The sequence below is a fragment of the Serinus canaria genome, chromosome 2, assembly GCF_022539315.1.
Source record: "Serinus canaria isolate serCan28SL12 chromosome 2, serCan2020, whole genome shotgun sequence".
Taxonomy (NCBI): Eukaryota; Metazoa; Chordata; class Aves; order Passeriformes; family Fringillidae; genus Serinus; species Serinus canaria.
In genome coordinates this window covers 30,983,321-31,011,124 of record NC_066315.1, presented here as the reverse complement: position 1 = coordinate 31,011,124, position 27,804 = coordinate 30,983,321, and the positions used below count along the sequence as shown (strand labels likewise).

Below are 27,804 nucleotides of genomic sequence, written 5' to 3'. Positions count from 1 at the left end.
ACTTTATTCTATGAAATTCTTAAGTCACTGAAAAAAACACCTGCAATATAACTTATGGGAAAATTTACTATTTCCTAAAGGACACGGGGCTAAAAAGGAATGTTTTCCTCCTCACCCTGCCAAATGTTTCTGAATTCCCTCCTCTGTAGATATGTTATGTTAGGACACTGCCTCCCCTCCTTCTCTTGCTTCCTTATATCCAGTTGTCTGATTCTCCCACATACACAGAGATGCCTAAACCGGTCATACAGGTTCAAGCAATTTCAGTCACAGTATTCATTGCCAGTAAATCTAATTATTTCTAACTTGACCTTAATCAGAGGGCCATTCTTTGAACCCCTCCCAGCAAATCAGTATATCTGCAGCATGGCATGTTAAAGTAGAAAATCCTCAGTCTGTTCCAGTGGCACTCAAGGAGCACATGCTTCCTCCTTCTCCTCTGCTTATCTCTCTCCCCCTAAGGTGAAACTTCCACACCACCTCCCCTGGTTTCAGGTGTAATCATAAACCAGCTCAAGGAAATTATGGGTAATGTAGTCCCATGGTTCACGCCTGTCTGTTTGAACCAGCGGTGCCAGGTTCCTGCTGGACTGCACATTCCAGCAGGCATTGCTCAGCTCTCCGAAGAGGGAGGCTCGCCAGGTGTGCTCCAGCACCACCTGAACCCTGAGCACGCCAGAGAGTTTCAAAGCCAGAGCAGGAATAAGTGCTCCTTCAACAGTACTGATGTCTTGAACAAAGACATAATTTGGATCTAGGGAAAAGCTCTTAGTTTCCAGAATGGTGAGTTTGCTTCTTTTTTTCTTTCAAGTATCTTTTGCTGGTTACATTTGAAAGACATTGGAGGATCTGAAATATCAGAGTAGTTTTTTGCCTAGCACTGTTGCATCAGTCCAATACTAACTACCTTTTGGCCATTGCTAGTTCCAGGTGCTACTGGAGAAGGTGCAGAGCTTACAGACATTTTGAATGGCATGATATCGTACCCCAGGGTGATTTGGGATGTGTGGAGAAAGGCACTTGCTAAGTGCTGGTGATTGCCTTTGCTGAGAACACAAGTAATGGCGACCCTCCTAAAATTTTTAATCAGTTTTAAGCTCGCCTTCTCTGTCTTTTTACTTCTGTGAAATGAGCTGCTGTAGATCGGGGTGTGTGTGCATGCACCTCTGTGGGCTTTGGGGTTTTTTGCTGGTTGATTGGTTGGTTTGGTTTTATTGAATCGCTATAGGAGCTAAAACAGTCCATGCTTGCAGCTGTTGGGCTGGCCTCCAGCTTTTGAGCTGGAGATCAGAATGGTGAACACCCCCTAACAATCCTCCCTGAGAACAAGGTATCCATTAGAAGTTAGAGAAAGAGAGTCTAAAGAGCACATATACTTTTGGACACTAAAATTTTCATTCTCTATTAAAAGAATTCTTTGAAAGGTAATACCTCCAGCCTAAATGGAGACAAGACCTATCATGCTGACATACCTTGAACCATCTCCCTCTACAGCTAAAAAATAACAAGCAGAGCTGGCTGGTGTGTTTAAAAATAGAAAGATTTAAGTGAAAGGCAAAAAAAGAAACAGCTCTTGTTCTTTTCCTCAGCTAATACTTCTTTTTCATATGGAGGTATTATTTTTAAGAAGAAAGATCAAAATGTTAACAGGTTGGGAATAGTTTTTGACTGGTATTATTATGAAAGGGAAATAGGTGTCTTTCTGAGTAACTGATACAGGGAGAGGAGAAGTGAAGGAATTATTGCTACTGGGTAAATCTTGGGAGGTGCAAATTGCCACACTGGCAGCACTTTCCCTGGCCCAAAATCATGTATTTGACAGTAGTTAATAGAAAAGGCTCTGACACTGAATTTATACTCCAGAAACATCTGCAGAGTGTCTGTGTTGGGTGGGACATACACAACAGGATTAACAGCACAAGTTCAAGCTGGTTATTGACGTGTTAGGATCCAGAGTTTGGTGTTTGCCTTGGGTACATTAACAGCCAGGAATACCTACATTTGTATTCACTACTACAACAATATCCTGTGGGAGTGTGTTCAACAGGCTAATTACACAGAGTCATAGAATCAAAGAATTGCTTAGGTTGGAAAAGACCCCTAAGAACATAAAGTCCAACCATTGCACCAGCACTGCCACGTCTGCCACTAAACCATGTCCTGAGAGCCACACCTATACATCTTTTAAATACCTCCAGGGATGGTGACTTCACCACTTCTCTGAACAGCCTGTTCCAAGGCTTCACAACCCTTTTGGTGAAGAATTTTTTCATAATATCCAGTCTAAATCTTACCTGGAACAACTTGAGGCCCTTTCATTTTGCCTAATTGCTTGCTAGCTGGGAAAAGAGACCTACACCTACCTCACTACAGCCCCCTTTTCAGGTGGCTGTAGAGAGCAATAAGGTTCCCCTTGAGCCTCCTTTTCTCCAGCTTAAACAACCCCAGCTCCCTAAGCTGTTCCCCAAAATACTCGTGTTGTACACCCTTCATCAGCTTTTTTTTTTGTCCTTCTTTGAACTTGCCAAAATATGTTGTAATAGAAGGTTTATTTAATATTTAAATATTTTGTTTAAGTTCTTGTGCTGTCTTGCTTCCTTGTATTTCTCCTGTTATTATGAGAATGGCTAATTGGGTTCAATTGCACACTTTGTTATTTAATGTTTTTGTAACTCTTTATCATAGTGATTTCCCCCTTTGGCCCAGGAATATTTGAGTTTGGTGGACTATCTGTGTGAGATTTCTCTGAATGGTATCCAGGGAAAAAAAACAAACAAAAACCTTTGATGCTCACTATCTCTGAATTTGGATGCCATTCCTCTCTATTTTTCAAGATAGATAAACTCAAGATCCTTGAGAAACTACAGGTGTTCATGCTACTGTAAACTTTGGCACAAGTCCCTGCAGGGAAGTCCACCCTTGAAATATGGATACAAAATATGTGGAACAAACCCCAAAAACTGACACAGTGCAGAAATATAAATCACACTGCTGTAAAAGTCAAAAGACTGGCTTTTTTTGGACAGTACAGCCAATTAGTTAGCCTAATCTGATGATCTCTAAAGGATATCCTCCTGTCTGAAAAGCTGAGCTCTGAAGTAGTGGCAGCTGTAGTTCATCATGACATGGTGCATATCACCACAGACATGGTTCATACTTGGAACAAAATTTGTAAAACAATAAGCATAGTTCTGTCTGGAACTATGGGCTCTTCTATCACTTCTACTGCATAGATTTGTAATTTACCTCACAGGTCCCACAATGGAAAATAAAACATTATTTGGAAAGATAAAAAAAGCTACTTGAATATCATTCCTTTCCTGATGTCCCATATACTGCTGCTGTCCCCAAATGTTTAGTCAAGATGTACCTTAGATCTTTTTAACTTCTATGGAAGCCTTCTCATCTCTTGCCCTCTTTCTGGAATTATTTTCAGTTCATCTCCTTCAAGTCTGCAATTTCAGGAGAAAATAGGTAGTTTTATTTCAGAAACTGAATTCAAGAGTAAAGTGATATCATATACTAATGGAAAACATGTACTTCAATTTGCCCTGCACTATTTTACCATCTTTTCATCTGCTTCTCAGTACAGATGAGTATCCCATTTGCATTTATGCACATCCTTTTTAAACTGCTGAAGGTCATGCTTAAGGTTTTCCTGAGAAATTTCGACCAGATTAGAAATCAATGTTTATGAGTAATTTCAAATTGCTCCTTTGAGACCACTTTTTCTTATCTACAACAAACCTAATCTCACGCTGTCTGGTTTGTTAGGCTTTCCCGTAGTTCTTCTTAGTCTAGTGTTAATAATCTCAGTAATTTTGGTTTGTGAGCAAACACAAAGCACTCTCCCCTGACTTTCCCTTTCCACCCTCCAGAATTTCCTCAAAGAATCTATTGTGTACTTCAATATGTGGGGTCACCGCTGTACATCCCTACCAAGGAGCAGCAGTGAAGCTGAATCAGGGCTTTGAAACACTGAAAGCACCAGGAAACTGAAACAATTGTGTAGCTTGTGGCAAAAGAGGTTTTGGGCTCTGGTTTGGTACACTTTTGGTGATGAGCAAAAGTTTTTAAGTTTGGAGGGACATGAAATTTTATAGAGGGCATATACTCATTATTTACTGTAAGAGTGGGAGACCTTTTCTTGTACAGCTGAAGTTCATCTTGTAAGCCAGCCTGATCAAGGAGAAGATGGATGACTATTTACCTGAAAACTATATTATATGGTGCCTCTCCCTTGCTGTGTGAGTGACTCTGCAGCCTGAAATGCTCTGAAATACCCACAGCCCAGAAGAGAATAATTGTGGCCTTATGTCTGGGATATGTACTTACAAAAGACTTTGGATTACAATCATTTGAATCTAAAATGTAAAGAGTAGACAATGTTGCCATTTTCTTCAGCTTTCTCAACTGGGAAAGGACATTTTTGAATTATTAGAGAAAGTCTGCTTTCACTGGTGACTCAAAGTAGTTACAAATCTTTGTGTTCTTCTTTGCTGCACACCTGTGAGATGGAAAGCTGCCACTTCGCTTTGGGTAACTCCTTGAACTCCATTTAAGCTCAGTAATGGCTCCATGCTGCAGCATGGGCTAGTGTCCTTTCTCCTGCCCAGCCATTGCTTCCTGCAGGCCAGCACAGGAGGACTCTGAGTCATTGTGCCTGGACCAGCTCCGGGTGAGACCAGATAAGCACCAGTGTTAATGCAAAGGAGATGCAGGACTGCTGTTTTCTGGAGCAGCCAGACAGCCAGCCACCAGTCAGATGGCATCCCCAAGACCAGGCTTAGCCTCAAGCACAGTGCCACATGATCTCATTTATTTTCTAACACTTTGAAGACTTGGGAAACTTGACCCTTCTTCTATTCCAGGTTTGCTCTAAACTAATTCTTTAATCTCTCTCTCTCTCCCTCTATGGAGGCATATAATATTTCCCTGCAATAAATGGGGGGTTCACAAGTATTTAAATTGATTTAAATAATTCTAAATCATATTGGTTTATACTTTAATCTGCAGTGACCTTTAGTTAGATATAATGATATTATTTCAGGTTTCATCTGTACCTACTAATAACTGCCAACAGCCTTGCTTGTCCATTGTGCCAGTCATCCTATGATCATGCCAAAGGAAGCAGCTCCTTTCCCCTGGCTGAACAAGCTGTATCGTAAAACATTCGTGTAACAACTTGACAAGGAGTTGTTCAAGCTCTCACCTGAGCCTACGTCTGTAAAAAATTCCAAAAGTTTCACAAGTCAGTGCAAAGCTTGTGACCCATCTGTATCAAATCCTAAAGCCTCATTTCTGTCCTGTTTTCCTAATGGGGCCAAAGTTTGGATTTGTATTTACGTTGGGAATAAACTGTTTTTCTACATGCTCTAAGCTGTGTAATTAAAAAGAAATGACATTGTCTGAAATAACTTGGGGGAGGGACAACTGACAAAACTTTGAAGTGGTTGGTTTGTATTCATACTTGATCTCACACAAGACCTCCTAGCCCTGGAGAAAAGGCTGTGATGTGATGATAACCTTCTTGGGTTCATTCTGATCCACTAGCTTTAGCAGGATCTCTGTAAAGGTGAGAGGGGTGGTGCACAGCAGAGAGACAAGAAATATCAATTTATTCATAGCACTGCCCTAATTCCTGTAACACTAATTGTTACCTATTGCTCTGTGTGAAATTATAGTGTCTCAAACATGAGTAATGACAGAGTGTTCTGGTCAAGAAATCCGTTCTTGTTCGTGAGGTCGGGGGGGGCGGGGGGGTGGGGGGGGGGGGGAGTGCTGAGGGGGGGGTAGGGGGGGGCGGGGAGGGAGGGGGGAGGGGAGGGGGCGGGAGGGGGTGGGAGGGGAGGGGGGGGAGGTGCGGGGAGGGGAGGTAGGGAGGGGAGGGGCGGGGAGGGTAGGAGGGAGGGAGAGGACGCGGAGAGGAGACGGAGAAGGAGCTGGCGGAGGGGCGGGCGCGGAGCGGGGCGGGGAGGGGCGGGCGGGGAGGGGAGGGGAGGGGCGGGGAGGGGCGGGGAGGGGGGGCGGGGGGGAGGGCGGGGAGGGGAGGGGAGGGGAGGGGAGGGACAGGGAGGGGAAGGACAGGGAAGGGAAGGGAGGGAGGAAGGGAAGGGAAGGGGAGGGCGAGGACGGGAAGGGCGGGAGGGGAAGGGAGAGAGAGCGCGAGCGGAGAAGAGAGGAGAGGAGAGGAGAGGACGAGGAGAGGCGAGGGAGAGACGGAGCGGAGGTGGAGTGCGAGGAGATGCGACGAGAGAGAGCGGCCGCGGATAGTCGTCTTAGCTTAGAGTCTAGTGAGCGTCGGTATCTTCTCTGATCCTTCTCTTATCTGCTAGCTTTTATTCGCGTATCTTATCTACTCTTCTCTCTCTTCTCTTCTCTCTCATCTTTTCTTATCTTTTTCTTATCTTTTCTTTTTTCTGTCTTGTGTTGAGCAGTGGTCACCAATAAGGCAGAGGAGAAAAGTGCTACTAATCAGAAAAATGTGTGGGAGAGCTCTTTGCACCTTGGAATTCCCTGGTGTATTTTAACCAGTAATGATTGTACTGTAGTCACAAAACACACAGCAAAAGGTATTGTGTGCACTACTCATGTGCTCCCCAGATAAGTAAGAACTTCCCTAGACTTCTCCTCATCTCATGCAATAAATAGTAGCAGAAACAGAAGGACAATATTTTGAAAGTCTGAACTTGATGGAAGTTGCATTTTCCACCACTGCAAATAGTTTCCAATAATAAATAATATCAGACTTCTAAGCCAAACTAATTTGTTTTACCTGATAAGTGAAGACATGGGAGAGAGAAACACTGTGAGGTGTGTGGTGCCTGTATTTTTCTGCTTCATGAAAAAGCAGAAAGAGCTGGGCATAACATATGGTATAAATGCTGTGATTCTGTCTCACTTCTGCACTTTACTTGTATCTGATTTCTGCTCACAGCTGGAAAGGGAAGACAAACATAGCAGTGTCAAAGGCTGCCAGTAGGTGTTATGAATACCTGCCTTGCTCCAGTTAATTGCCTTTTCAGGGTGTAGGCACTTGAGAGAAGGACTCTTGTGATATTTATGCAATTATTTTCATCCCTTTGGTCTTAGTGACAGTTCTCTTCCCGTGGCACTTTCAAGTTTCCATTCACTGATTTTCTGAGTTGTCTGGGACTAGCTGTTTGGAGATGGATTTTTAAGGAGTTAGCACTTGTTTACACAATTCTTACAGTAGGGGTGGAAGACATGGGAATATGGTTATCAGTTTCTTTGTAGTTTAGTCTTCCCATCTTGGTTTGTAGTTTGGACTACTTAACCTTCAAAGGTTACCTTCAAAGGTTACCTCCAAACAATTCTATGATTTTGTGATATGTAAACTTGTTCATCTCCATTTTCCTTCATCCCTACTCTTCCTTATCTTGTGCATTAGTTTTTTAGTATGACGCTCTGTTTCTATGTATTTGTACAAAGCTTAGGAGAGGAATGCTATTACAACAGAATGCCAATGAAAAAGTAAAAGAAAACCCTGATTTGAGCCCAAACACAATATAAACATAAGCTCTGAGGCTCAGAATTGTATTTTTTAACATTTTCTGTTCAATAAAAAGTTTTACAATCACACAATTTGTCCACAGTAACAGCTAAGTAAAATTTTATGACCTTGATTCTGCATAAGAAGGGGAAAGATGATTGTTTTCTTGTTTTTTTTTTTCTCTGAAATCTATGAATAAATGAAATTTAGTGATTCTGAAATTATCATAACCATAGGATTTTCCAGATTTCTGTGCCTATGTCTTGTCACAGATAGGTCTATGAGGCTGAAAAACCTAATTGTTTCCTAGGTGGCAAATCATGTCTCTCCTAATATGGAGAAAGTGCAGCAAAAGCTCACTCTGTTTCCCTGTAGGTAGGAGGTTGACTTATGGATTATGAGTTAAGCCTCAGTTTTTTTAAATGCTGATCCCTAAAGAACTCTGAAATGAAGTTACTTGTGTGGATGCTAGTGATTCAACATAATGAATGGTGATGATAGACAGCGACTCACCATTTTAAAATATTGCTGAAATCAGCAATTTGAGATGAATCTGCACTGCAAAATAAAATTATCTGAACCAGTTTTCACAGCAGAGCAAACTTAGTTACATTTATCAAGATTGTTGGGGTGTAATATAATTTCTTCTTATGTGGAGTAAAATCTCTTGAAGTTCTAAAGATTAGAACTTGCACCATCTTAGACAAATATCTTCTTATGTTCTCATTGATGACCTTCTGTGTGATACTTTTCACTTCTGGTGGATGTGAGATAGTTGTATAATAGTTAACATAAAAACACTACATTATAGAAGGTGTTTAAAACAGAATGATTCAAGTTTTGAGCAAAGTTGTAAGCATTTCTAGTATTTACAGATGAAGGAACCTATACAAATACAACTCTGGGTTGTGATCTGTCAGGAGCTGACCTAAACTAACTTCATACTGGCCAACATTTGAACCATTCACCTCCAAGAATGTTTGCCAAATTAAAGTTTTGGTGAAGTTTTGGGAGCAGAATACATTTAATTTGAGTATCATTTTCTTTCCCTTTCTGTGTTAGACAACACTTTGTTGGAGAATCTTGTATACTGCAAATATCTGCTTGTCATCATCAGTGACCTGAAATACAGATGAATAATTGCCATAAAAGGGAGGCTGAAAAACACGTTCAATAAATTGCATAATCAGGATTACATGTGTCTGTAGGATAGAGATAAAACAAATAACAGGAGTCTCCTGTCTCATTACAGTGAAGGAAAAATGCCTTAAGCAAAGTTACTAGGTGTCATGCATCAAAGTGCACATCAAGGTGTGTGCTTGACTTGCTATTTGTAAGCTAAATGTTAAAAGGATGTTTATGATATTTAGGACATCATGACACTTGTATATCTTAATCAAGGAACCACTGGCAGTGATGGCAAGGATATATGTGCAGTGGTAGGAGTGAGCTGATTGACCTGAACAGTCTTTCAGCTGCACTGTAAATGTATTGTGTATGCTGATCTCTATGGAAAAACAAATCCAACACAAAATAACAAATTTAATTAGGAAAAACTGAACGGTGGAATTTTGGATATAAGGTTATGCAGTATTTCACATAACAAAACACAAAATTTGAACCTTATTATCTTGAGGTATAGGATCTTGTTGAAGGTGCAAAATTCAAGACCTGATGCCAAGGAGGTGAGATGGGTAAGGAAATGCTTTGATCATCAAAGTCAGTGACCTTATGGAAGGGCTGTGAATTCTTCCTCCCACGTTGTGGTACAAATGGAGCAAGGGCAGTAAACTTATGAAGGTGAGACCAGAAAAAGTTTTTCTTTAGGGCTGGTTTTGGAAGGTGTTCCTGAATAGGCTGAATTCTCTGAACTAACACATGGCAGGTGCCTTCAGGTTCCTAACAAGGAAAATGAAAGCACTAAAAAGCTACTGTAAGTGAGGTCTGGGTTTTAGTTTATTTGACTTGTAACCTTGTATCTGATCAATTTCTGTCTAAAGAAAAGCTTTTGGTTTGTTTTGGGTTTTTTTGGGGTTGGGGTTTTATTAGTGTTTTTTTTAGTTTGTTTGTTTTGGTTTTTCGGTTTTGTTTGTTTGTTTGTTTTTAGTAGGAAGCCAGTGAAATCATGAAGCTTCAGCTTTTTCAAAGACTTAATAGAATAAAATGTTGAACATGCTTAGTCTTTATAAAATTGAAAGGCAAGCATGCTCAGTGTCTTTGAATGGTGATGCAAAACCAAGGATTGAAACTAGGACTGTCACATGTTTAGGAGTTGCCAGTTCTTCTACCACTTTTCTTGGTGAAAATTAATGTTTTGCTTGTAAAAGTTCTTGGAAAAAGGCAAGAATGGTTGGAGTTGTGGATTTGTTTTTGTTGAGGGTTTGGGGTTTTGGTTTTGTTTGGAGTTTTTTGTTTGTTTTTTTGTTTGTTTGTTTTGTTTTGTTTTTTGGGGGGGAGGGGTTTGCTGTTTTGTTTTGTTTGTTTTTTATTTATTGGAAGGGGGGAAGGAGACAGGGGCAGACCAAGAGAGAAGCTGGGCATAACATATGGTATAAATGCTGTGATTCTGTCTCACTTCTGCTGCAAAGGCAATAACTTCAATTGTGGTGAAAAATAGTAAAGCTTGCTGAGACAGAAAAATTGGAATAAAAGTCTGGGCAGATATTTTGAACTGATGGAGTATAATCAGCTGCATTTCTGAATCATTGTCCTGGAGATTTTGTGCAGGAGTATCTGAGAGATTCTCTTTGGGAATTTAATAAGTTTGCTTTCAGTCCAAATTTCTAAGCAATTTGTGACTACATCTCTTCAGCCATTGCTTTTATTTCAGAATGCCAGCCAGGTTTTTTAGGAAAAATTTTTTCTGCAACTGACTATTTTTTGTATGTAAAAGGATGAAATTTATGATAATTTATAGGTTGGTTTGGGTTTGGGGTTTTTTTTCCCTTTGACATGTGGCTGGAGTGGAGAGTCTTTTCTATTATAGAGCTTGACCCACTGACATCCTCATTTTCTGTCCTATGCTCATTCCCTCAAAATCTCTAACACAGTGTCATAGTGAACCTTTGTGGAGATAGGGAAGGAAATAAGAAAGAAGGAAGCAACAGCTTTATGCCTTCTTTCTCTTTGCACCACTGCCATATTAAATGCAGAAAAGGAATAACATTAAGTTATTATTAACATTAAGCTTTCTTCATGGCAAATGGTATGGAAAAATGTTCTAGAGCTGTGTGGGATAGATTTCTTGCATCAGTAGGCACCCATCAGTGTATAGTGCCAGCTCAGACTATTCCTGGGCAATTAGAACTCTCTCAGCTGCTTATCAAATTTTGCCCTCAGTGATGTTGGCTCAAAAGGAAGAGCAGGAACCAGTGGGAAGGTAGGGTGCCTGTCTGCTGATGGACAGGGATGTCAGGAAAAGCAAGCTAGAGCTCTGCTTTTGGGGGGAATAGAGACAATGTGAGATAAAAGTCAGCACAGGAATGTCTGTGTTAACGTGGTATCCAATTTGTTGTACGAACATTTCACTGATTAATTGTGGATATCAGCCAACTGTCTGGTGAGAACCTCGGTAATGGCTTCTGTGTCTGAGTTGTTCAGGGAAAATACACAGCCTTAAGATGCTTCCAGTGGGTAATGCTGTCAATTGCAATATGATAGTGTGGTTTTCCTGGATGGGAAACTGGCTTTCCACTGAGGCACTGCATCTAGGCTAATGGTGTGCATCACCAGAAGGAGAACTGCTGCTGAAAACACAGTTGGATGCTGTGGTGGAGTGAAGAGAATGAAGGTGGTTGAAGAATATAGGGATGGGAGGAAGGAGAGACCTGGAACAGTTATCTCTTATGCTTCTTACTTTCACTTCTGTAAAGAGAAATTTGTTGACAGGCAATCATAACTGCTGCATAAAAATGGATAAGATTGAACATATTATTCTGCTTATTGTACTAAACATTAATGACCAAAAGTATAGATAGCCCTCGTCTAAACAGGTAGGAATAGACAGTTCAGTGAATGAACCTGTAAAGCAGCTAGATTTAAAAACTAAATTTAGACACATAAGAGCATGCATTTTTTTGGAAACTTGTTGCCTCAAATCTTCCCAAACTTATTGCTCCTTCAGAAGAAGATCCCCAGAGGCAATGAATGCTATATTCAATGTTTGGGGTTTTTGTTGTTGTTGTTTTTTTGTTTGTTTTTTGTTTTGTTTTTTTTTTTTTTTTTTTTTTTTTTTTTTAATAGAATCACTGTCATTTTGGTTCTAAAACTATCAGCAGTACTGGAAGGAGCAGTTCCTAATTTTCTTAGTTAGAACTTCTTCCTTTTCCCCCTGAAATGTGCAGTCTTCTGTAATTAGAGATGGATCATTAAATGGGACCTGATACTGCATGGCAGTTTATCTTTGTCTGACTTCATTTTTGTTGCTGGATCTTTACCATTTTAGAGTCGATCTGGAAGTCATATTATTTCAGTGAAAGTATTCAGTTCAGAGGTTGAAATGTCCTTCATTAGTAGAGTAACTGTCCATTTAAACATGTATCCTATTTGATAGAAATAATTGGGCCTTTTCTTGTCAAGAGCATGTGTGATTGTTATGTAAAGGGAGAGTCTGCAGTATAATGAGAAGTGCTGTTTTTGGCTTTTAGAGAACAAAATGCATTTTTATGAACTCCCCTCCCTTCTTCCCTTCAAAATTGTGTTGTCAAAAATAGCTTTAAAATATTGGCAGGTGTAACTTAATGGACAGCTCAGACTATTATTAACAACACAGGCACAAATAGTTTAAATGCAATGATGTCTTACTTCTGGAGAAAAGTTCCAACCAAACTTGGGGAACTGTAATTGCCATAAAAAGCAACAAAGGAAAAGTTCACTTTCTGCAGTTTATTTTGGAAGTTCTCTCTGTGATTGACTCCCTCTCAGATGCTCTTTTTGCCATGTTCCTAAAATGTCAAGGATTATTAAACAAGTTCTTCAGTCAAAACAGATCAATACAGAAAAGAAAGGTAACAGTCTTTCCTTGTGAATATTGCTGTGATCTATCAAACATACTAATAGTTCTGGTACATGTTCCCTGTGTCTGTTATGTGGTCAGTCAAGTAGAGCAAAATGTAGTTTGTGGATGCATTGAAAAATGATTATGCTTGCAGTTATTACTCTCTGAACTAACCCCTAATTATAACCAGAGGAATCCTTGTCAAATGGATTTACTTCTACCATATCTAATACAATTCTTTTCCCCAGACAGGTAATTACCTGTTTTATTAATTTTTTCCATGTTGAGCTGATCACATGTCACACATTTTCCACTGTTTCTGCCATCTCAGGATTTAGTTTCCTTTATATTTCCCAAGAGAAATGGAACAACTGATTGACATGTATCCCCCCTCTTCACCATGCCATTCTTGCCCTACACAACTGGTAGCTTTTTTGCTATTTTATACATTTTGAAAGCTTGCCTGAGATAGTTTAAACCTCTCAAAGGAAATTCTTCATGTGTGTTACTCTATTAATTCATTCTTTGGTTGGTGTGCGTGTTGGGGGTTTTTTGTCCTCACTCCAAGTTAACCAATATCAAACCAAAGTGATTCCATGTGAAAAGGCCCACCTGACAGTACAGACTTCCTGACATGTTTTTCCTTTGTGTTGAGACAGAATTCTGTCATGCTCATGGAAAGAAGCTTTTCTAGTACCTTATCTCATCAAAAGCACAGCACATTGTAGTGTTCCCCTGTATCCTTCTCTGGGCACTCACCTCAATTTGCTGAAACTAGGACATCAGAAGCCTAAAGGCACCTTTTATATGCCTGGATATCAGGTTCAATTTCCTGCAAGGCTCTTATTGCATATTTTGCTCATGCGTCTTTAATCTACACCTGTCCAAATAAAGTGTCATTATCCAGGCAGCACAATGACAGGCAATTTAGTTCCACAGTTGGATGTTCAAGACTGGATCCTGACACAGTGTCATCCATGCCACTTTGTCATATCATTCCTAGAATGAAATAGCAGAAAAAACATCTTACATATTCACAACATATCCGGATGATTTGGGTGCTCAAAGTCTGCTGTTTATATTAATTACAATAATAATTCCAGGAGCTTTAAGAGCTATGAGCATTTAAAACACTGGTCTTTCTCTGTGGTTGGTTTCCTTGATATATTCTGCTTTACCCTGATGCTGTGAAGAGAGCGCAGCTTTTGCAGGGTTTTTCATCACATCACTGGGCCAGATGAGATGTTGAAATGTTGAAAGTCAAGAGGGATTTCTTCCCTGCCTGTGCTCATCCCTTAAATTTAAAAGTAATTATTTCTATGAAACATGTAACTCAGAAGTGCCTGATTGCTACGGAAGAACTGAAGAACTACTTCACTACTTGACCTGGGTTTGATTGTCTGGAAAAAGGATCCTTTGCTTGCTTTCTGGCTGGATAGTAGATGTGCTATTTTCTATAAATAACTGGAAAATCTGAAAGAGTGTTTCCACAATCAAGTCTTTGGGACAGAGGAAGGATTTTTTTTTTTTCTTTTGGTCATGCCCCAGTGACTCTGAGGCATGCAAAGGATTTCAGCTTGTGCTACCACTACTTCTGTCCCCCACCACTGCTTCCTGCCCTCAGCTCATATCTATCCTGCTCAAAGCTGATTTATGGCATTAACATACTCAGACATGAGCCTTTCCCAGGGCAGGACATAATGAATACTATGCAGGGCTGGGAGCGCTTTCTAAGCCAAGCTAGTGGGCAGATGTCTCCCCTTGCCACTGACAGGCAAGCTGCTCAGTTAAAGACCCAGCGTGATTCCTGCAAGCATGTGAGAAAAAGTCTAGCTGAGTGGAAAGAGAAGAAGAAATCAGGGTAATGAAATATAGAGTACTTTGGAGGTATCATGTACTTAAAAACCTGTGATCACAGCTATAGTTCACAGGGATATAAATAGCTAACAGAGATTTTGAGAATCTTGGTAGCTCCTACTTCTCTAGGTTGATTAAAATTTTTGATAGCTGAGGTTTCTGTGTCATCCTAGCAAACATTAAAAGTACTTAAGGAAAAGCAGCAGGGCTCTGGTTCGCAGGCAGAATGTGGCAGATACAGACTTTGCCTTGCTCTGCAATGTTTAATGCATGAGTTATGGTGACCCTGAAACATTTGTGGCACCTAGAAATGGAATTTTGTAATGAAACTTTTAAATTAATGGTGTTCCTTACAGAGTATTTTCAATATCCACTTTGAAGGAACAGCTGTTGGCTTCAGTCAGTAGTACAACATTACAATACTTGTAGTATTGTAATCTCTGCGAACCAAAAGTTGTTTCACAGAACCTCCAAAAGTGAAGAATCTCACTGTGCTTCCAAAGCATGTACAAGTATACACACTAAGTGAGAATTCAGTGTGATATTTAACTATTGTTTTGGTAGGTGTAAGGACATCCATAGAAGAATTAGGCTAATAAACTTGCAATGTTTTCTGTGTTCAAGAAAAACAAAAAATATTGCAGTTTCATAGTGCAAAGCTGGATCCTTTAAGTAATTTGTTAGTGATATCTTTATTTTCCTTTTCATGTTCTTGAAGAAGTTATTAAGTAAAGTAAGTAAGAGGCAACAAGTTTCTTTTTTCCTGAGGCCTAAGTGAAACAATGGAGTATTTCAGAATGGTAACTAGAATCTAAAGGATAACATCAAAACTTAACTATACATTCCTGAGGCTTTTGGAAAGCAATATTCCCAAATGTGAGGTTTGTAACTGAAAATAAACACTCTACCACTTATGCTTATAACAAGCAGTTTTAGAAGTGTAGATGTGTGGAAGGGAAGGAAGGATATTTGTCTTGTGGAGGGAGTGTGTAGAGTATAGCTTTTGTTTTCATAGTGTTCCCCAAACAGGCTGAAAAGCAGTCAATTCTGGGTTGTGCAGACCTGAGCAGAGCCTATAAAAACCCACCTGCAAAAGAGTGGAAATGTACTGAGAGGATGACCCACTTCAATTCTCATTTTTGTTGTGCTGAGAGTACCAGTTCTACCCTTTAGCTCCAGCTCAGGTGAAGCATTATAAGAGGGATTGTGTCACTTCCAAGCAGCCATGCAGACAAATGTTGGGTCTGCAGAAAGCCAAGCGCTGGGTTCAGTGGGAATGGCTTTGCTGTTACCACAGGTGATAAGTTTTCAGAACATCAAAAAAGTAGGTACCAAACTTGGCAACTGTTTAACAGCAGAGTAAACTAGTAGATATATCTATTGAGAATTCCTTTCTATAATTACAGCCAAAACGGCAAGGTATTGGGTCATACTAAATCATTAATGTTTCTGCTGAGCATTAAAAGCCAATTTAATCTCTGTTTTAAGTGAGATACATTTCCTTGATCACCTCACATGCAGCATGCTGAAATAAGTCAAAGGCTTCCTCACTTCAGCTGAATGTTCCATTTGCAATGCTGTACTGCCACTGCCTACAGTACAGCTCTGTCATCAAAGATTTGTAGCTTGGGTCCAAGAGCCTTTCATTAAACTCTGAGCTGCATAAAGCTGTTCTAGGCTTCAAGAGCCAAGGGACAGTTAAAATATGGCTTATTACTGTAGCTAATGTTTGCTCAAAATATATTAGTCTGCTGAGAAAGGGCAGCGGTTTTCGTTTGTTGGTGACGTCCTTCTTTTGGCAGTCCTTCTGACACACTCCTTCTTCTGTGTATTGCTGTCTCTTTAGAATTCCTTTTCTTCTCTCTATATAATAGAGTTTAAATAATTCAGTATACTCAGTATTTGGTTAGATGAGGACCATGTTATTTAACATTATGATGCAGTTACATTTCTCCTTTTTCAGAAACTTGAAAGTCTAACAATCCAACCCACATAAGTAGGAAGTCATTTTCCCCATGTAACCCAAAAGTGAGCCTGAGGAATGAGACACATCACCAACACCCATGTCTATTTCTTGCTCTGTCACTGCTACTGCATGAACTTCATCCTCGACACAAAGGCCATGAATCTTTTTGAATAAGGGTACCATTGTCTGTAAGAAATGGTGTAAGAAATCCACGGGGAGACATGGCCACAGGAGAGCTCTGTTCTTAACAAAACCTGCTTTTGAAGAAAGGATAAGGTAGAATGGAATATAAACTGCTAGTGTTTTGGTCTGGGATTTTCATACTTAAAAAACACAATGGAATGTGTTCTTTCCTATTTTTGAAGGCAAAGGTAGTGGGAATGCATTTGCCTTTGGATTTTTCTTATTTTCTTCATTACCACTGTTTTAGACACAGCAGGATATGGGGTTTTTTTCGTAGTGATACTGGGGAAAAAAAAAAGGTGCATTTGAATTTTGAAAAACCTGGAAGAAATTTCTGGAGGCATTTTATGCAGCAAAAATGCTGTCTGCAGCAAATCTGTCTCCTGACTTCTGTGAAACTGAACTTTCTACCCAAGACTTTCTTCTTCCTCTAGGGCATCTAGTGCATTTTTCTTCCTCTGTAACAGTGCTACCAGCAGTGCCCTGGGTCCTGAGTTACATGCTCTTATGGGTCAAGAAATCCTCAGCAGAAGGCACCTGGCAAACTGTTGCTTGCCCTCATACAAAAAGTGCCAAATCTCTCAGCAGTCACTCAAGTTCACTCACTGGTCACCTCCACAGCTGATCTCTTTCCAACCTCTTCACTTCTTCACTCCCTCCTGACTTCCCACTGTGAACTGACATGCCATCAGTCAAATAATTCCTTGCACCATTAAGCACTTGTCAGTTTACATCTTTCTTATTCAGTTGCTACAGCAAATGAAAAGCTTGGTCTCTAGTTCTTCCTATACACAGTTCCCTCTTTTTGCAGTGGAAGCATTTTATACCTTTCCCTTTCAGTGTTGATCAGTATGCCTGTTTATCCCATATGCATCCACCTCACTTCTCTTGTGAATGATTGTTCTTCAGGAATTTGTTCAGGTAAGTTCCTAGTTAATAGGTTTGTGCTATCAAAATTTTAATTTGGGATGCTATTTTATCACGGAATGTATCCATGGAAAAGGGTAAGCCTTTGCTTTTCCTATTTTCTTAGTCTCTTGGAAGGAACTGGGGCTTTAGCCATTCCCAGCATTCAGGCTGGAAGAGAAAAGAGGTGGGACCCAACCCTGGTGTTGGCTGATGTAGCCCAGTGCAGGAGGCACATTGCCCAGTACCCAGGGGTGTGTGTACAGCTTGTCCCCAGCATTTCCCACATCCCTTCACATGCTGGCCAGATGTGGTCATCTTTTGCCCAGGAATGTTTATACATCTCCCTTTCTCTCATCCTCTGCTCGGCTGGCCTGAAGATGTGCCTCAATCACAAGGGATCCCTCATCATCCTGTCAAACCAAGAAATGCTTTCATGGGGGTGGAGGATTATTTTTGAAAGTGGTTTCCCTTTTCAGTATCTGCCTTTTCTATCTCTATGCCAGGCTAGTGATGAACATTTTGAGGAATTCCCAGAGGGAACTTTAAGGAAATGGTTTATTCTATTTGCAGAAGTCCTTCTTGTGTTTAAAAACTTCCACATGCAGTCTTGTTGTCATGTCTCTTTCAATATAATCCCCCTGTGTAAAGAGATTGTTTTTCTTTCCCTCTATCTTCTCTCTTCTCCACGAGTTTCCTATTTTAGCCCCTGTTAATTTGCACTCTTCTGCCCTTTTGTCATCCTTATTTACTGCCTCCCACTTTATGCAGCTACTGAAATAATTGTAGGTGTTTTAACTATTTAAAGAACTCTTCTTAAATTCACTTGTGAATTATCAGTAAATTTTCTGTCAGAGATTAGTTATGGCAACAAGTACACTGGTACTGTAAAATGAAGGCTTATTTTTTGTACATTTTTGAGATTTTAGACAATGGATACCTTATGCTTGCGTGATTAAACCTCCCTAGTGTGTATGTGGAAGCCAGAGATAATTATCTTGCATGTTTATATAATATGTTCAGTTTTTCAGCATTTTGAGATGCAGCAGCAAAGCAAAATTTATTTCGTTTGAAGAAGTCTGTGTATGTTATCAAATATCGTCTCTTATCAGAGACAGAAGAAACAGTGATGATATGCAGATGTGGAATACCAGATCTTGGAATTAATGGTGTTGGGACTAAGGAGGCATATTAGTTTCCAATTTTGTTCTGGTGGGGTAGTAGTAGCAGAAGCCAGAATGTATTGGCTTTGGAGGCTAGCTTTACCTACTCCATGAAATCAGGACTCCAAAGGCCAAATAAAAGAGGTTTCTGGTAACAAAAGGACCTGAAAATCTATACAGCCCTTGGAGGTGCTGGGTGACTGTTGAGCTTTGCCTGACCTCAGCCTTGCATGCTGCCGGTGTACTAAACAACTCCTGAACTGACTGCCACTAGCTGAAGGTACCTCTTGTGGTCAGAGCAAAAAGTACCAATTTATATTTGCAGGGAAAAAAGGAGATATCTTAAACCATGGCATTGTGCAATGACAACAAACAGCTGGCTTCAGCTTTCTGAAGCAATGCCTGGATATGAGGTATGCTTCCTTTTCCCATAACTCACCTACTGGAACTGGAACTGAAAATTCCTTTTTCTTACAGCTGCAGCAAAAACAGGCTCAATCCTTTTTTTCCTTATTTTAAACATTATAAAAAGACATCTACTTAGACTGCAATGTTTGCTGCAGTAGTAACAAGGCTGCAATATTTCAGGCTCCCAAACAAAGCTATTGTATCTCACGTAGGGACCCAAAAAAATTCTGGAATTTTTTTTCTCCTGTCTTCCTTCCCCTTCCTTGTTTCTTTGTTTTTCTCATTTTTTCCCCAGATATCTTAATATATCTGTTGGTTGTCAGCATTTATTTTGTCTCACTGCATATAGGATGTGTGAGAGGATTCTGGGAAAGTCACTAGAGGTTGTCTTGCTTTTTAGCACTAGCTTGAAGAGCTTTTCTGTGCAAAAGGTCTCTCATCTTTTATTTCCTCTAACTTCTGTTTCTGGGATACAGTAATTTCAGCATGTAGGATACTAAATGCTTGCTTGAAACTTCTGTAGCTCCTCTTTCTATAGGAGACACAACAATTCCTGCTTTCTTCAGCATTAGCCAATGTACCTTGAGAGGCTCATCCTTCTGTTGCCTGCCTCAAAGGGACTGCACTAAAATGAAACAGAACTTCTTGTAGCCAGAACAAGGAAGAAGAGAGACCTGAATACCCTCTCTTAGGCTGTTATGATGGTGTGGTCTCTAAGGAATGTTACTTTAAGTCATTCTTGAGCTGACTAGAAGGAAATCTGACCTGATCTTCTTCCAGAGAGGAATATAAGAAGAATAATAAAGCACAAATTATTGAAAATGCATTCTATTAATTGGCATGGAAAGTAACAGATATAGATCATCCCCCTTAATGATTCTACTCAAACTTACCTGAAAACAGGAGGTAGGATATTTATGTAATTTTTTAAAAATTATTTTGTTCAAGACCTGAATGGAAGTTATTGCATAATTGGCTCAGTTCCAGTTGCAAGACACTTAAATTTGTGAGTTATTGGACTCCACTACAGGCTGGGGTATCACATTGCACTGCAGCTGTAGCATCTGCTGGGTTTGATGCACAGACAATCATAAGACTCAGGATTGTGACGCTCTTGGGCAGAATTCATAAATTTACTCGTAATCTAACCTTCACTATTTTTTTCATGTCACACTACAGGAACAAGCTCCATCATTCTTCAACAGTTTCTCCTTTTTCAAATTTCATGCTTGCTGATGTTTTACATTCTTAACTGTCTTCTAGGAGGAAAATTCTTCCAGTAGTGGAACAGATTCCCTAAGCAGCGGAGAGATTCCACGAAGCCGGTCAGAGGGGACTTTGATTGATGTGGATGACCGGACACCTCCAGACAGCTACAGTATGGCTCTTCTGCTACTTTCTGTACTAAGGCCCTCCAGCTAAAGCCTTTATTTCTGCAAAACTCTGGGTCAGGCAGGTTGGGAGGAAGAGTTGAAATCCTTAATGTTACATTAACAAATGCTACTTAGAGTAAGTTTACTGGGGCTCAAGGTGGAGAAGAGAGGAGGAAGTTCTTAGCCAAACTAGATTAATCTAGGGTTTTAAAGGCATGAAGGCAGGTTAATTTTGAAGTTAGCTCAATTTAAAAACTGGAGTCTTGGCAAAGTTGATTTGATCTCCTTGCTATTTTAACCCCAAAGCTGAGAAAACTTTGCTCTCCACAAGGTAGTCATTCTCTCAGCTTCTTGTCCAGTAGCAGACAAAACAGCAAGCCTGACACTTGCTGTGTAAGTTGTGGAGCAAGAATTATTTCTTTGCTGACATGCTGCATCCCAGTAATTGTGCTATTGTGCTTTCTCATGCTCTTGGCAAGAGAAAGTGTATGTCCCAGTGACTCAGGCTCTGACAGAGTTTTCTGCTTATATTTTTCCTGTAGAAACATGCCCTTTAGAATGGGGAAAAAACCCAAAGAAAATCCTTATGTTTATTTTGGGCTTAATTAATCTATATTTTTCATGTGCAATACTGATCTGACTGTAATAACATTGCAGCACAAGGAAAGTTTTTGGCCTATGGGCAGAGACAAAAGAACTTTACAGTAGTACTTGTGCAGCATGTCCCCCTCTGGTGACCCTGGTTAAAACAAAGTGCTCGAGGAAAAGGAGGCTGCCCCTGGGCTCAACACCCTGGCAGCTCAACAGGAAGGCTCTTGTCAAGATAATGTTAGAGCTTTGTAGATAAGCAGCTGCAAACAGGTAAATTCCACCTTGGTTCTTCCAAACTGGGAATTTTCTGGGACTGTGGAAAGACATCACAGTTTTGGCTTTTTATTACAAGTTGAAAAAGGAAACAAAAAGAGAAGTACTAACATTTAATTTTTTTTTCTTTTTGTGGCTGTACTCACTGTCATGCTTGCATTTGAGCAATATAGAGTAACCTCGGAAATGGAAAGTACTATGGAAGGTGTAATGATGTAAGCTATAGATATGGTGAAAAAAATAGAAACTGCTTTTTCCCTCTAAAATTTAAACTCTTTGCAAGAATATATAAAGAAGGAATGGTATAGCCCCTATATATAGAAAAAAAAGGCAAAATAAAGTAATAGAAACCCCTAGCATAAAAAGTTGCAGATATTCCATTGCAAGAAGGGTGAGTTCCAATCAACTGTAAACCAGCTTTTCTGAACAATTATTAGTATAAAATGTAAGGATGTATCTTCTTCAGAAAAAAATAATTATTTCTGCTAAGAATGAGATTTTTATTAGAAAACATAGATAAATATCACTTGTGCACCCGGATTTGTCTATTTAAATGCAATCTCAGAAAATTAGTAGACACACAAACATTTTGCTTCAAACCTCAAGTTGTACAAGTTCTCATAAATTATATCAATGATTGTTTTTTAATGGAAAGCTAGTGTAACAAATTCCACGCACAAGGAGTAAGAGTGCTGCTATCAACTGAATACACATGTACTAGCATGAAAAGGAATCTTGAATAGTGCATTTATCTGTACAGTCTGCAGTGTTTGAAAAATGAAACTAGTTGTTTAATCTTTGCAAACAGACAGACACAAAGAAAAGAAGTCTGCAGCATTTTGTAAGAGGCCAAAGATTAATGGAATATAATGGTTTGAACCTTATGGAACTTTATCAAACTCAATGCCAATAAATAATCATATGAGTTGATAATGATCAGCACCTCAAAGAAGTGTCTTTATATCCTTCAACAACAATTTGAAGGATATAAAGACACTAATTTAGCACTAATTTCAATTTTAATTCAGCACTAATTTCTTAGCAGTCTTTCTATTAAGTAAGATTCTTAATTAGATCAACTCTGATACTGTTTAAAAATCTGAAGGAGAAATACTGAAATTATCTATGTCTATTTGTGGAGGAAAATTTAGTCACCTCTTAGTTTATCAAACTATCAGCTGGACATGAATGAAACATTTCAAGTCTCTGTGATTCAGGAAATGATTCTTTTTTGCTTTTAAACAGATGCCAATGAAAGTAAACTGGATTTGGATATTGACTGGCCTGGTGTATTCAAGCATGCCCAATCTGTTTCCAAGACTAATCCTTTCTGGAATGAACTGTCAGGATCCAACCCTTTTGTACATGACATAGCTGCTTCCAATAGAAATGAAAACAATAAGCGTCTTTCAATCTTAAAGGAAAAACCTCATTGGTTCTCTAAAATTTCAAGCAATAGGGACTCTTTGGATTCCTCTGGTGATGAGCTAGATATTGACTGTCTCCTAAGAAAGACTTCAGCAAGAAGATCTGGACGATCCAAGAGTGTCTCTGACTTCCTGGATATAGTTGATAACCAAAGATTTAATCCTCACAAGACAGTCCCTCAAAAAACTACAGCTTCTGATATGACATGGCTTCAGAATGACCGTGAAGCCTACAAGATGGCTTGGCTGAGCCACCGACAGCTCACCAGGTCCTGCCTGGATTTAGAAGCCATGAGCCACAGCCTTGGGTGGGCACAAACACAAGCTACAGACATTCATGTAGTTTGTAAACTGAATCACGAAGGGGGCTCAGTGCAGCTACCTGACTCAGATATCAACATTCATGTCCCTGTGGGTCATGTATTACCAGGAGAATTCCAAGAAGTTGGTTTAAAGGCTATCCTTAACCCTCCATTGTCATGCAACAATGAGCTGTCCAGCACAGTAAGTCCTCTGATAGAACTTACACTGAGCAACCTCAACACAAGCGAAGGCATTTTCCTAGAAGTGAAAGTTGCAGCTAAAGTGAAGAGTGATCCACTCAGCCAAGTTATGTGTGATATTGTGTGTTTTTTTAGTCTCAACAAAGAAGGACCTTTTAAGAAGCTAGAGAACTGCTATATTTATCAAGATACCATACAAGTGAAGCTAACAGACCTAAGTCATGTGATGTATGCAGTGATTGCCGTGCAAGCAAGCAAAATCCAGCCTCCAGCAACTAATGTGTGGGACTATGTCCATAGAACAGTCTCAGTTGGAATTTATGGTCCCAAATACATTCATCCATCTTTTACAGCAGTTTTTACAGTCTTTGGTCATAACTACATTCCAGGAAAACTCACGATTTGCGATATAAAAAAAGGGGGGAAAAGTATGCCTCCTGTGGTGTTTCAGCTGTGGGGAAAGCATACATTTCTGCTTGAAAAACCACAAGACCTAAACATTTCTTTGATATCCTGTGATCCTGACTTTCAAGTAAAAATGGAAGATCAAAGCAAAAATATTAAAAAGGAGGAGTTGAAAACTGGTGAGATGGTCCGCCAACAATTCCTGTTTTCCATGCTTGGATGCAGGGAGATGCATTTCTTTGTTTTCCTTGTTCAGATTAAAATCTTGAAAAGTAGTCAAATAACACAGTTCCATGTTACGACTCCTGATCCAGCTCCAAAATTAAGTGGAATTATTAATCGGCCAAAGTGCCTACAAAACCACAAGGAAATCAAGTCTGCACCATGGCTTTTGATACCAACAATAAAATATCCAAAGTTTCAAGACAAAACTTTGAGTGTCAACACTTATGGAGTGGCTTTAAAAACTGTGTTACGTCAGAATAAGATTGACTATTTGCTGGAATATTTTAAAGGAGACACAATAGCTCTGCTTGGTGAAGATAAAGTTAAAGCCATTGGACAAACTAAAATGAAAGAGTGGTACGTGGGAGTTCTCAGAAGAAAAATTGGTCTTGTACATTGCAAAAACATTAAAGTGATTTCTAAAGAACAAGCTATGGACACTGCTGATAGTGAGCTAACAACCAGGAATCTTGTTGAACAAATTGCATTGCCATTCAAAAAACTGACTTATATCTACTCAGTAGTTCTGTCTACAGTGTCAGAGAGTGTTTATGACTGGAGAGCTTTAGCTGAGGTGTTGGGATACTCACATATGTCTTTGGATGACTTTAATGAGGCACATATTGATAAAGAATCCGAAAGAGTTGCACATGTTGTGAAAAAGATGAAGCAAGACTGCCATGCTAACAAAAAAAAAAGACTATTTCTTTATGAACTCATTGTTGTAAGTATTGCATGAGCTAACTGGCTTGTTGGGAATGTATTGACAAGAAAGAACTCATTAGTAATGTAGGAACAAGAAAACATGATTCTGGATCCTTGCAGGATCTTTATAAACCTGAATATATTTCTAAAAGTTGTAGACACCAATAGGTGGAAAATACATCCAAACTCTCATAAAGAATAATACTTTGATCAATTCATTGTGAACAGTCTTCTGTAATGCTGCATGAACTGTGTTCGTTTAGTAGGTTGACTAAGATGACTTTTCTGGTTTTTAAACAGCCATGATTGAAACTGTTTTGTTGTTTGTCTTGGTAAATTGCTTTCCTGAGAAATTCACATTCCTGTTGTGAAATATTAAGTAAATTACTATACTGTGGGAATTCTACTATACATATATAGATATAGATAGATATCATCTATCTGTCTATATCTGTATATACATACATATATATATATATATTCATAGATATTTGTCTATGGTAAATTGCATGTCTAGTTTAGCTTCATGTAATTAAAAGACACATCTCAATCCAAATGTTGAGGGCAAGATTTTTTTATCCACATCTTACTCCTTAGTCAATGCTGAAGTGGTCTAAGAAGGATTTTGCAAATATTTCAGTATGTATTTTCATGGACCTCATTTGTAAGCCATTGGACAGCTTCTATGTGACTAAATACTGCCAAATGGGAATCAAAAGTTTATTCTAATTCCTTCCAGGTAATAGGTGGCACTATTAACTATCCTAATTTACTTGCTGATCTGTGGGCAAATTAGTTTGAAATTCATGGTCACTTAATACTCTCCTTGGCTCTGACAGAAAAATTGACCAACAAATGAAGGGACAGAAGATAATTAAATTTCTGATATGCAAATGAAGTATTACAAATGTAGATGTTTAGAAACTCACATTGTAGCTATTCATCTAAAGCCTTTTGACTCTCCTGAATTGGACACCTCCACTGAGTTTGCTTCTCAAAGCTACTCTATCCCCTTTGAAGTGTTGACAGAAATTTCAGCAGGATTCAGAAAGTTTTGGTAGCAGTGGCCACTTACAATTCTTAAGAGCACCTCAATTTTTGTGGAATAAAACTGAGCCAGTATGAAGTATAGCAAAACCTGTCATGTCTCTTTACAGAAAGGAGAGGGGGACCTAAATGTGAAAGTTGTCCACACTTTTAACTGAATACAGTTAAACAGAGTTCATTACAAAACAGGCAAAAAGTGGGGCATAATTAGATTAAGCTTATAGAATCATAGAACAGCTTGGGTTGGAAGGGATCTTAACGATCATCTCATTCCATTCCAACCACCCTGCCATGGGCAGGACACCTTTCATTAGACCAGGTTGCTCAATGTCCTGTTTTGTGAGATTTATGTATTTTTGCTAGGAAGTGCCAATACAGGTCCTTGTCTTTGTAGAGTCAGATATAAACCTAGATGTCATCCATGTAAATTTTGGGTGGAATTTTCAGTTACTTCTTTTAAGAAATCTCCATTCTTTTGTGTTTTATAGGGTTCTTGCTTATCATAGCTAACATAAACTGAACAACTTTTTCTCCAGTTTAGGGAAATTTTGTACAATGCACTGTAGTCAGTTTCTCACTACTCTGTCTACCAAAGTTCTGTTTGCTGTGAGGACTTTATTGGTTAATACTTTAAAATAAATCACACATATGTCTTATTTCTGCAGAAATTCTTGATACTTCCATAAAAATCAGTATCTAAAAAACAAGGAAAATTTCTGTGTTTTGATCTTGATCTTTCCCTGAAAACCTGAACAGTTTCAGTGGAATATTTTGGTGTGAATTGAGGAGAAGGAAAAAGCCCAACATTTATTTTTCCCACTAGCTCTTATCCAAACAAATAAAGAAAGAAGAATGCAACATATCTACATTTCAAGGTTATACTCCTTCAACCATTTAAATTTGAGTGTCTTTAAATGCTCTTTTGGCAAGGAGGAGGGAAAGGTTTCATGTTTGCATTTCTCCTTAATGGTCAAAAAAATTATTAGTTCTGTGGGAGGAGTAAATCAAAAGATGCTGGCCAATGTGTCATTTTCCAAATAAAGCCCTAGATTAAAGACCACACCTTAGTCTAATGGTGCTCTAACTTAATTTTGAAGTCTTATGTCATGCTTCTAAGAAGTTAATTTTTTTTTTGTGCCAAATATTTTCATTGGAGAAGTATGATTTCTTTCAGGATCTGTAAGCTTGGCAGGACCCACTTGACACTGGAATGCTGAAGCAGTTGAATGCCAGCTTGATTTTTTTTTTTCTTAAGCTCATGGGCATTTTTCCTCTGAAAGTGTTGTCAACACCATTTTGTAGGAAAAAACCCCACATGCTCGTAAGAACACAAAAGTAAAAAAAGTCTTCCTGTTTACGTAGAAATGCAGAATAGTGCTATAAAATTAAATGAAAATGTTCTGTTTGCAATTACTGGTGAAGGATCACTAATGAAAATCATTGTTGCAGGCACTTTTGAAAATAGATTGCCAGGGACTAGTGGCACGTCTTACCCAGGACACCATCATCTTGACTTCAGCTGTCAAGCTTGGCAAAAGCTGGCGGGAGCTCGCGGAGAAGCTCGCCCGCCTCACAAAGCAGCAAATAGAGGCTTACGAAGTGCCCCACCACGGGAAAAATGGAGCAGTGGCTCTGGAGGTAAGGGGCTGGTGTAACAGCACGTGCACATTTCCTCCTCTGCACAAACACAGCCAGGGACCTTCCTTCTTCCCAGTTTTGCAGGCTTTTTTCCTTTTGCACTGTCCAGTGAAGGTCTCAGTTCCTGTCTTGAGCTTCAGGGCTAGGTTCAATCGTTTTTTATTGTCCTGTCCACTTGTTAACCTCACTCATACCTCTGCTGTCATTTCATTCACAGTGAGGAGGACCAGCTGGTCCTTGCAGGAGCCGCTTCTAATCGCATTCTGTACAGCTTTTGCTATTTCCACAAAGAGGAAGCTGACTTCTATCATTAATACTTTTTTATAAAAGTGTAACACTTCTTATCATTTAGCTTAAGTAGCATGAGAAGAGGTTGGAAGCCCTGACACCAATTTTACTTCTGATGTATGAATGTGGAAACCTATGCTTTAAGTTTATAGTTTGTCAGGTAGATCATGGTGATTTTTTTTTCCTTTGTAAAGCATCTTTCTTGTACAGAAGTTCGAGCTTTGTATAAAAGCTAATTTATCCTCTCAGATGTATTTTAGTGCATACAGACCTAAGGAGAAATTTAGGTGACTAATTAAATCTCTAGTGCCATTAGAGGTGACCAGAAATACTCGTG

General features: G+C 39.3%; 1 protein-coding gene across 1 annotated transcript in view; it reads left to right on the top strand.

Annotated features, from left to right (window-relative positions):
• The first annotated feature begins 586 nt into the window (after positions 1-586).
• MACC1 (MET transcriptional regulator MACC1) overlaps positions 587-27,804 on the top strand; it is a 37,949-nt gene continuing 10,731 nt past the window's right edge. Inside the window, exons 1-4 of the mRNA XM_009086031.4 lie at positions 587-783; positions 20,256-20,370; positions 22,475-24,513; positions 26,991-27,179. Coding sequence (XP_009084279.3) covers positions 781-783; positions 20,256-20,370; positions 22,475-24,513; positions 26,991-27,179 — 2,346 coding nt within the window. The 5' untranslated portion in view covers positions 587-780. The remainder of the gene's footprint in view (positions 784-20,255; positions 20,371-22,474; positions 24,514-26,990; positions 27,180-27,804) is intronic.